Source organism: Rhamphochromis sp. 'chilingali' (assembly GCF_963969265.1).
Source record: "Rhamphochromis sp. 'chilingali' genome assembly, chromosome: 19".
In the NCBI taxonomy this organism is placed as follows: domain Eukaryota; kingdom Metazoa; phylum Chordata; class Actinopteri; order Cichliformes; family Cichlidae; genus Rhamphochromis; species Rhamphochromis sp. 'chilingali'.
This window is the reverse complement of record NC_137946.1, coordinates 10,662,032-10,673,476: the sequence shown is the minus strand read 5'-3', so window position 1 is coordinate 10,673,476 and position 11,445 is coordinate 10,662,032. Positions and strand designations below refer to the sequence as shown.

At 40.0% G+C, this 11,445-nt stretch overlaps 1 protein-coding gene across 1 annotated transcript in view; it reads right to left on the bottom strand.

The window, feature by feature from the left end:
* Nucleotides 1-2,792: 2,792 nt before the first annotated feature.
* Nucleotides 2,793-11,445, bottom strand: part of gabra3 (gamma-aminobutyric acid type A receptor subunit alpha3) — a 118,200-nt gene continuing 109,547 nt past the window's right edge. Inside the window, exons 10-11 of the mRNA XM_080866706.1 lie at nucleotides 9,359-9,397; nucleotides 2,793-9,213 (exon numbers count right to left, since the gene is read on the bottom strand). Of these exons, the coding sequence (XP_080722832.1) occupies nucleotides 8,905-9,213; nucleotides 9,359-9,397 (348 nt within the window). The 3' untranslated portion in view covers nucleotides 2,793-8,904. The remainder of the gene's footprint in view (nucleotides 9,214-9,358; nucleotides 9,398-11,445) is intronic.

The following is an 11,445-nucleotide window of genomic DNA, read 5'->3' as shown; positions in this document are numbered from 1 at the left end:
GTCCACTTTTTTTTTTTTTTTTACTTATTCTCTTAATTAGGGAACTCTTGAATAGGTGTTCTGGTGGCTAAATCATTACAAATAACCAACTTGGAAAAGTAATAACACCTCAAATATATCTGTATCTTAATTTAAAAAGGGTCAGTGGTTGATTAGTGGAATTAAACTAGAGATAATTCGACTGTGTGACTCTATTGTTGCAGAAGCACCATATTTTCGGAGTGTTTTGAAGATGTTTGCATTACTGCAGTTCGACTTGTCTATTGTTTTAAACAAAAACTTCAAGGTGAGGTTGTAGTTGATTGTGATTGGTTGTTGATACTAAATCCATGCCAGCAAAGGCACCTGCCTCCAAGGATGAGGAGTGCAGACTGTCAAACATTAAGCAAGCAATAACCTCTGGTGCTGAAAAATAAAGCCAAAGCACAAGTGCCAAAAAAAATGCAGTTGTGGGAGTTGCAACTTGAGGCTGTCTCAAAATAATCATGGTTTCATCTCAGTTTCACGTACAATGGGAACACGGCTGCTTTGATTGACAGTTGGCAGCTGCAGTCCATGGCCAGGTCTCACTTATACTAATTTGAGTCGCTAACTGAATGAATGGACAAATATTACAAGTTTCTGTGTTATACATTAAGTATCTGATGAATGGCGTGCGATCCAGGCTGTATTCCGTCTCTCTCCTGGTGTCAGCTCCTGTCCAAGTGGTAAACTTGATGGATGAATGAAAGGATATACAGTATAATGTGTGTGAAGAGGGAAAGGACACAGCTTAAGTGAGCTTGCTTGCATTAACTGATAAGATAGCAGTCAACATCTCATCTAAATACCACCCCCCCACCCCTCAAAAAACAATCAAGCAATCCAAAAAAACCCAACATGGTGCACGTTCTCACTTTAATGTGGCAAAAACTCACAATAAGTAGTGACGTGTTGTACACAACAGTATATAACGTTCTAGATTCGGGTGTGTTAAAGAGTTGGCTATTCCCCTTTTTCTGGTAAGAACACTTTTTTGTGCCCGTTTTCAGTAACTTTAATTAGCATCCCATTCAGTATAAAGCCTATTCACGTGGTTGCCGTGCCACTTAACAGAGTATGCAGCATGCCGAATTACTCAAATAAACAAATTAGTCCTAAATTGTGAGTCAGATTGCCAATCGTAATTCTATCAATCCTTTGGCCAGATTGTTGAACCATAACTAAACAAGAATAACCTCAAGTGTTGGATTACAGGATTACATCAGCAGAGCTGGCTACTTCCTCTCTGCTTCTTGTTGCTTGGGAGACTCTTCTAGTCTTTTTGGTTGTCACATAATTATGTTTGGGTTAATGTCACAATCTTTTTATACCTTTTTTTTTCTCTGTCAAGGTTAGTTTATGCTACTGCCACACTCAGCTGCACTCATTCATAGCTTCACTCGTATCTGTACTGAAGGTCATTTGCTGTATAATGGTAGAGCTTCTGAAATATTAATATAGTTTACTTAGCATAGAATAGCTCTCGAGTTAAATTTTCCATCTGCCTTTGAAGATCCAGTATTTGTTTAATTATTATTTCTTTTATAAGACTTCTCCTCTTGAATAATCAGGCCTCATTTTATCTTAAAGACCTCAGAGTATCTTATCATCCCAACAGGGCACTTTTCTCTCAGACTGCAGCCTTATTTTTGGTTCCTATTATATTAGCCTATTAGTAGCCTATTTAATAGTAGAATGGGAGGCAGAGCCTTCAGCTTTCCTGCTCCTCTTCTGTGAAATCAGCTCCCGGATTGGATTCATGAGGCAAACACCCTCTCCACTTTTAAGATTAGTCTTAAAACTTTCTTTTGGGATAAAACACATAGCTACAGCTGGACCCAGAATGATCAATGAATTATGCTGCAATAGATCTAAGCTGTTGGTGGACTTCCCATAATGCACTGACCGTTTCATCTTCACTTAACTTTTTTTTTACTCTCCATGTGTTTATACACTAATATGCATTTAATCATTAGTTATTATTAATCTCTGGCTCTCTTCAACAGTGTGTCTTTTCTCCTTTCGCCTCCAATTGGTTGTGGCAGATGACAGGGCCTCCCTGTGCCTGGTTTGCCTGACGTTTCTTCTTGTTAAAAGAGTTTTTCTTTTCCACTGTCACCAAGCGCTTGCTCATGGAGACAATCTATCAATCTATCTATCTTAAACTGAAAATGAATTGAATTGAAACAAATTCTCTGGGATGTTTGGTTGTGCTTTGTTTTGCAGTGGTCACATGTCAGCTGCAGTTGTTCCTCTCTTCTACATAATCCATGTGACTTTGGTCCACTTTGTTTTTGCTGTCTTGCTGTTCTAAACGTGGTGTGTCTGGTTTCAGGCAATGACTAGGCTGGGGTTTACACAAACCCTATTAACCTTGTCCGTTCTGCATTCATATGAATCTGTTCCACGTGAGCTGGCTGGCTGTAATGTTAAGACGTGTTTCTGCACCTTTGAATTACATTAAAGTCACCCCCCTGAGCTAGCTGCATTCTGACGGTATTGTCCCTTGTGCAGAGTTGCACGTCTGTGAGATTGAAGACTCCCCTGAGTGGCTTTTGGTGGACTAGACTTGAGGTTCAGTAGCCTATTCTCTATAATGGTTTTCATTAACTGAAATCAGACATTTATCTGACCAAACACTCAGTCACACTAGCAGAAGCATGAAAGCACTTTAACTTTATTTACTGTAAAGAACAGCGATTCCCGGACAAAAGGATGGAGACAGCTTGTCAGCAGCCCCACACAAACCCTGTGTAATAGAAAGGTGAAAGGTTAAAATAAAAGAGCTTATGCCTAACAGCTTTGCTTCACAAGTAATTAGAGATGAGCGTCCTTTACCACAGCAACCCATTTTTTTTCTTTCTTCTCTTTTTACATCAGTGAGTTCCATCCTTCATCAAACCAACTTCACGTCACAAAAAGAAGCGCATTAGCCCTATTAGCAAGTTAGGTGTCATCATCTACTGGCTTACCATAGTAACTGGTCTCCAGTTTGCATAAATTATACAATAAATTTACTGATGGCATGTGCGATCTATGCAACTTGGCATCTTACTGAAAGAAAAGCATCCTTTGTGTGATGTCAGGTCACTGGTGAAGTGAAAATAAAACTTATCTTTGATGCTTTACTCAGTGTCCTGCTAATTCCACTGGGTTCACAAAACATTTGTGTGTCATCACGTTGTTCCGAGATGTGTGTCGGGACTCTCATTTTAGCAAACGGAGTGGTTATCCCAGTGGAAGATGGTGTTCACTCCACTGAGTGTGAACAGGTCTTTAGTGTTGCTGTAGTCAAAGCCTTTTTCCACGTTTGAGCTCTGGGAGATGAACAAAACAGGCGCGCAGACAATAAAACAAAGAAAAACAAAGCACTTTACGGGCTAAGAGATAGCGCGCACAATATCCTTTTAGTGTTAATGAGTAACTTCATTTATCATTGCACAAGCATGAAAACAACCTTTTGTGTCTATGTCGTGGGCGGGGTGGTGGTCTAATTTTCTCAGGCGTGCGGTTGTAGCTAAATTTAAAGGTTGTAGTTTTACACATAACGCCGTTCCTGTGCAGTTGAAGGCACCTACAGGGCAGTCAGAACTGGACTCCAGCCAGACAGCAACAACTTTCAAAGTCTGTGGACAACAGCACAGCTGCCTTTGTCAAAAACACAAGCTAGTGTTCATCAAATGTTCATCATCAAAACTCTTGTGCTGTGCAGATTTTACTTCATTTTTAATTCTCTGCTGTCACTTCAGTTGCAGTTACTCTTTGTAACACTGATGCCTCCCTCCCCTCTAAAAGCCGTCTGGCAGTTTTTGGCAGTTTACTCATAGTGAAAGGCTCTCGAGGGTTGCATTTTTTTTTTTACTTTGTAACGTAATGTGTGTAATGTAATGTCTGGCTCATGTGCCTTCTGGCCAATGTGCAGCATTAAATCAAGTTTTACAGGTAACCTCCAGTGTGTGTACATCTACCAACAGTTTTTTGTGTGTAATAGAAAACTGTAATTTCATAAATCCTGACCATTAAAATGTATGGGAATAACACTGCATCTGTTAATTTGGACAATTCATTAATAGCAGGCAGCACATGTTAAATAACCATATAAATGAGGTACAACATTAAATATAGACTATTTATCATGACATATATTAAAATCGTCAGCATACACTTTAAGCCAGATGTTGTGCCCTTGCTGTTTTGTCTGATTTGTGTGTAATCTACAGTGGCTATAAATGTTGTGAAATATAATAAATTTTAGGTGACTGTGCTTTGACTTGAATGTGTGCAATATGTTTGTTCCCTGTAGGATGTCTTCAGGCTGTAACTGAATTTTCCCCTAATCAACCACAAACAAAAAGGACCCGCATGCACAGCACAGACAAACACACAAAGGGTTAAACAACAATAGTCGTCAAATGAGCCTCTAAAGGAGCATCAGGTGAGTCCAGCGTGTTGAAAGCGTGCACCTTTGAGGCTCGGATGTCACCAAGAAGGGCCTTTTAACTCCAAGACAAAATACACGGTCCTTTTAATCCTCATTTCCATTTGCTATATCCCATACAGTAAGCACACGAATGACAGAGGGCAACACAGAGTCCAGTCACTGAGCATATAGAGACCACTTCCTAACGAAAACACAAAGTCCACAAAGTTCCCGGAGCTGTCTTTGTAGAGGAAGTCTTTGATCTCTCAATGCGTAGAGACATGCAGTGAAATTGCTGGAGAGAGAACACAGTGTGTACGACTCTGCTTGCAGACAGCTGCTTATTCACAGTTAGGTTTGAAAAGTGCACACAAGGTACGGATCGTGTTAATAGCTCGATGAGTATTATCTCTACTGTACATCTTTATAATACCATAACACGTAGTGTTACAGAGCTCAATGTAAGACAGCAGTACTTATCAAATGTAAAAATAAATGACATGACATATCAATATTCACAAAAACTATCGGAATTAATTTCACAATATCTACAAATTCACAACTTAGTACTATTCTGAGCAATTATTCTGCGCAATTAGAATTGTTGCCATTTAGTTGAATCATTTGTTTAGTTTGCCTATTTTATCTACAGCTTTCTACGCATCAGGAGTTTTGCATAAATGCTGTTGAGGTTACGTCGTATAAAACATAGAATATTTAATGCTGTACTGAATAGCATAAATATATTAATATAGTAATATAGTCTTAATATACTCTATCTCATATGGATGACATGTTTCTGCTGAAGTTAACTCTGGCCCTGTGAGAAAAGGATTTACCACGTGACTAACACAATCATAGCAGAGCCTAAATGGCAACAGTACAGTGGAGTCCTGCTCATCGAAATCATCCCAGGAATGTTCAAATCAATCAATCAATCAAAACGAAATAAAACAATTACCACAGGTGTACATGCAGACTCTTCAAAACACAGTTTTTTCTTACAATTTCTAGTTTTAAAAACTGCTCAGATTCTTATTTCTGCACTATGACATGTGTTGGCTGCTATGGTCTTTCCAAGCAGACTGGATGACGATGATTACGCTGTAGTTTAGCGGCAGAGTGAAGTGGTCATGGTCTTATAGCTCCGGAAGTGTTTTACCCTTGTTTGCTAGTCACAAACACACAACATATGCGGATTTAAATTTTTTTTATAATTGAAGAGGTGTAGAGAAGTATGTTATTCTGTAAATATTTAACTTGATCAGTACAGTCAGTACAGCTTGGCAGTCACACTAATTTCATGTTGTGAATGGGGTTAGACATGAGTTTATGAATGCTGTAGTACACATGAAATCACAAAGCAAATTGATCTTTGGTTATCACATTATACCAGATCCTGACATGACAAGGGTCTTTGGGCATATTAAGTAAAGTGACTGTTTCTGCTTAGAAGTACGTACCTACAGTACATTTATCCCACTACCCAGAAGAGTCATACACAAACATTAATGCTGTTTAGCAGCAGCCAGCAGGGTTTATAAACCCTCAGTGGATGTGTAAAATGGATCATTTTGTTTGAGACTAAATTCTAAAAAAAAAGAAGAAATAAAGAAGAGGAAACAGGGTGTTTTCATTGAAAAGTGTATAAATCAATGAAATGTATCGGATTAAAAAAAGCTATACCGCGCCGGGATGATGTGTGGTGTTCAGAAATATTTAGAGGTAATACGTATCATTAAGACACAGCGACGTGCTTCACCCTGTTTGTTATTATACATTTAATTTGCCCGATGAAATGAAATGAATTTCTATTCCTCGATTTCAGTGCAGAGGTTAGTATCACGCCTTATTTTGCCATTATAGCCACTGTGTTTCTAATGTCTGTATAAGGTTTACAAAGAAATGCACATGCTGTTGCAATTTAGCTGCATGTGGAAGAGAGAGATAGGGTCTAGCTTTGTGTGTATGTCCACATATGTATGGCTTGAAATTAGACGCACTGATTTATTGTAATGGCTAAAAGAGTCAGTGCTCTACAAATAGCCACTGATTACATTTTATAATAATAAAAATGTAAATATCTCATTTGTTCTTCATTTGATTATATATCAGTTTTTAAAAAATATAATAATACATCTTGTGTTAAATTATACACATTATTTGATAAGAATAGCTTGTTTTCATCATGTTATATGTCGGTTAAATTCACAACTTGTTCGATGTACTTAACTTAATTCTTTCAATCATGGAACAAAATTTTCTATTGTATTGTTGTTGTCCTGTATCTTCATGTATGAACTGGCTTAACATTATTTAAGATGACTGCAGAGCCAGTTCAGTATGTGCGAACTGTGCGTGTGTGACCAAATAAGGGTAAAAACACTCCCAAAACTCTGTACCAGCTGTAAAGCATAAACATTGCATTAGTATGCACAAATAGTTGGAATTATGCGTGTTTATACAGATGCTGGGTTATGAGAGGTTATGAGTAACTGGGATGAAGTACAACACATTGATACCAAGCCCTATTTCCTTAGTGACAAACACCAATATTTGAGGCCAAAGACGAAAAAACGTGTACAGACTTCACCATGCATTAAGCTATGACTGAACACTTCTACGTGGTTTGTATTAACAAACCTTTACAGGTGCCACAACACGGTTCACTCACTGTCCTAAGCTTACCACTGAAAATGGTAAGCTTAATGTATGAAAGAGTATCGAGTACAGTGGTTGTCAGAGCAGGTATTTAACATGATGAAAAACAGTTTGCTTAGCATAAAAAGCAACAGAAATGGCTTTAGAGTTACACCTGCATAAATGCTTAGCACACATAACACAGAGTGTCACAGGAATACAGACACCGCTAAACAAATCAGAGACAAATTCAATGCACGAGCGATCATCGCTCCATCGTCAGTGGCTCTTTGGCGCGATCAGAACAATTTGTTGTTGTTTTATTATTATGAATTTTGCAATGCAACTGTCGCCAGCGATGGCAGTGTCTCCGAAATGTGTTCAGAAATGCTGCATGACTGTGACTCGACTTTTACTACAAAACACAGTATATGGAGACAATCAAATCAACACCGACCGACTTTACACGATAAAGTATAAAAGGGCAAAAAATACAGCACGAATCAAAACGCTTGTGCATGAGTGTGGCTACGGTGACCGATGGAAACAAAATAAGGGTGAAAAACAAAAACAATAAAAAAAAAGGTTTCAAGGTGCCTGCTCACAGTTTACTTAAAGGGCGAGTGTCTGCTATGATTTAATTTGTGAAACGTGTCACGTTATTTGCATTTGAACGGCGAAAAAAAATAATGTGTGAATTCGACTTCAGTCTGAGGTAATGGCGGTAGTTTGTAATGACTGCTCAGCTCACAGAGATGTCAAAACATAAATGGCACACGGACTATGATATATCCTTTAATATCTTTGCTTCAGCTTTTCACTAGTGCTGAAAGGTCTGTTAGCCTTCGGCACTCATGGGAAACATTTACACTTTATACCCATCTCCCCCGGCGCGGTGCGTGATGCACAGCCCATACTGCACTACACTGCAGAGCATGGATGCCAGTTTGTAAATGTTTGTATGTAATGTAAACACACAGACCGTCGTCTATATGTGTGGAAATGCAAGTGTAAGCATGTCAAAGCCTTTTTTGCTTCGTGATGTGTGTATTTACCAAGGCACGTAGCTTCTCTGTCGTAGGACATAGCCAATTAAACCTCAAAGAGCCACTGAACTAGAAAATGTACAGGCAGCCCAATGAGACGCGAAAGCAGTTGCAGATAATACTGTATTGGGACTGTTGAACTTCACCGCAAGCTGAAGGTCAGACACTGACGATTATTAACGATGTTCCTATGGACCTACACAGGCTGCCCCCAGCTAACAGAATAACAGTAAAGCGACCAGCAAATGGCTCTCTTGGTGTCTTCTGATGCATGTGTTCGTGTGCATGTCTGCATGCATATCTCAACTCAATGCACGTGACAGTCTTATTATTGGTAATGAGCTACAACGAGAACGTTGAACGCATGCTTGCCCTGACTTATCATAAGAAAAGCGCAAACATGTCCAAATTTGGTGGAAAATGCAATTTGACTACTCTACAAAACAGCAAGCCGTCAAAGGTACAGCAAAGATCACCGGGTTACTCACAACAGAGAACAGGGCCAGAGCTAAGTGTGGAGGGGACGAAACTAAAAAGAAATGCTGCACAAACACAGACTGACGTGACAATGTGCTTCCTCCACGGTCCACTACTCTATGTGAATCTACTGTATGGTCAAATTTGCCTTCGATCTATACGGACGTGCAAAATATCAGATGCCTAAGAAAAAACAGACACACAAAACATGCGCGCACACACGTACACACGCACAAAAAAAGATGTAATGGACTTGGCACACCGAAACCAAACCCAATCAAGCCGAGCATTTGGTCAGACTCAGTTTAGGTTGTTTGCCTTCATGATAGCGGGCTTTCTGTTGACATATGTGGCCCAGTAACCCAAGTTGAAGATGAAGAACAAAATTGGGAAAATGATGCGTGATATCTTGTCCACTTTGCTGACGCGGTTGTAGGATTTCTTGGCCTCTATGTAGGGGTCAGGCATATAGGGATGCTTCGCCGATGCTCCCGCGCTCTTGGAAATGGTCGTTAAACCTTGATCTTTAGCTACGTTGATGGCGTAGGTGGTTCCGACAATGTTGAAGGTGTTGTTCGCCTTTTTGGACAAAGTCGCAGATTCTCTTCTCTGAAAAGGAAGAAGGAAGTAAAGCAAAGGTCGTTAGGAAGGGGGGGGCACCAGACTCAACCATACTTCCATTTGAACTCATAAAGAGGAAATAGAAGCAACACCACGAGACACGACACACACAAGAACAAAACAAAAGCCTAACCATATCTTTAATCCTGGCCATGTTAGCCTGAAACGGTTCCTGAAAAGAAAAGTAGAAAAGAAAAAAAGTTTACCAATTATATTAAAATTACCCAACTTACATACTGTATTCATCAGTATCTAGCTGGAACTACTTTTGAACATACCGTCAAATCAAATCTGCATCATACAAATCTGGATTGCAGAACGTAAAGGACCAAGATCGAAAAAAAGAAAATCATGATGAAATTAAGAGTATGGGAATAGGAACAGTTCTGATTTGCATCATTGCAGAACCAGGCTGGACTGGCGTCTGATACTGCTAGCAGTAGCAGTAGCAGCACAGAGCAGGATTAGAAGGAAAAGCAAAATAACAGCGCCTGAAAACATGTCTGACAAACTGTATCAATGAGAGCAGCCAGACCTCTGCAGGCAAACAGATTGCGATACAACAAACACGACAAAGGCTCTGTGTGATAAAGCTGGCTGGAGAGACTGCCGTCTTAGTTCTACTAGAGGGAAATCATTAGACTGTCTTTCATATTGAAGTCGCACAGGGAGCCAGAATTTTATTTGCTAAATTGGTACTGGCTCAAATAGCTAAACTTGCATCACTAGAGGATCCTGTCAGCCTAGCGAAGAACAGTACAGCGCACACAGTAGATGTGGGAGAGCAAGTAGGACACTAAGATTGATTACCAGGCAGAGTTTTAGTTTCCTGTGTGGCATCCAGTGTGCGAGTCTGTACTGTGGTAATTTCCTTCACACCATTCATCCCCACTGTGGCCACTTTATGAAACTAATTCAGTGCGTGTCTTGTAACAGATTTTCACTTTCACAGCTCCCCCTTTTCACTTTTGCTTTGAGCCCAGTTTTAATTTTTGCTCCACTTTTTTTTTTTTTTAGCTTCATTTAATTTTCCTTCCTTTTTGCTTCTCTCCATCTTTTTAATTAGCATAACTAATGTCCCCTCTACCCCAAAGTGCTTCACGGTGAATCTCTTACAGCGCACAGCTCATCACCAAATATTTTGTTTGGTCTTTATGCTCAGTGTTCACATATACTCACGAATGGAGGCACAGCAATGGTTTTACACGTGACAAGACATGTGCCGTGGCTATGTTCAGTGTCTCGAGTGCGTGTAAATCTCACAGGGAGTCCTTTTTAATGTCTGCCAGTAGGTTTTGCTTGTTTGTTTTTTTTTGACTTTGTACTGGAGGCAGCAGGATTGAGGAGGAAATATATTTACTGTCATAAGTGTGTTTCCTTGAGTGAGCAGGGCAACAGGATGAGTATGATCCTTCAACCTTGAGGAGAGCTAACAAACTTGCAGGCAGTTGATTGCTTTAAACCGGTGCTTGAAGCACCTGCTATCTTAAGTCAATTTGAACAGAAAAAGAAAGAAAGACAGAAGAGTCACACTCTTGCTCCCAGATAACCAGGTACCTTTCAATGATATTGATTCTAACTAGGGTTGCCAACCGTCCCTTAAAATACGGAATCGTCCCGTATTTCGAAACAAAAGCACACGTCCCGTATTGAGCTAATAAGGGACGCACTTTGTCCCGTAATACAGTGAGAATCAAAAGTAGTCTATAAATGTTAATGGAATTAACACTTTGTTTGAAAACATAATTCCCAGCCCCTCTCCTGCTTTGTGACCAATGAGCTGACAGCACACTTATGACAATTCGAGTATGACAATTCAGATTACCGCTCATCTCATTGGTCGAGGAAAGGTCGCTTGCGGAGAAAATACCGGAAGACAACAGATGACCACAACAAGAAGCATGGCCAACAGGGGAACAAACGCCGACACTGCGGTGCAAGTCTCGGATGACAGTACACCTAAAGCTGGGCAAACACTGTGCGATTTTTTCAGTCATGTTATTCAGCTCCTGCTCAAACTGCACGATTGACTCGCAGGGGTTAGAAGTTCGTATGTCACGATGTACTCTCACACTATACCGCCCGATGCTCTGATGCGACCTGAGAGCTCACACTGTGCCTCCATAACATGAAGGTTATAACAGAAAATCTGTCGCTCGCTCTCTCTGTCTTTCACTCACACAGACACACCACCACCATCAACTTTGCTAAATTGCTAAT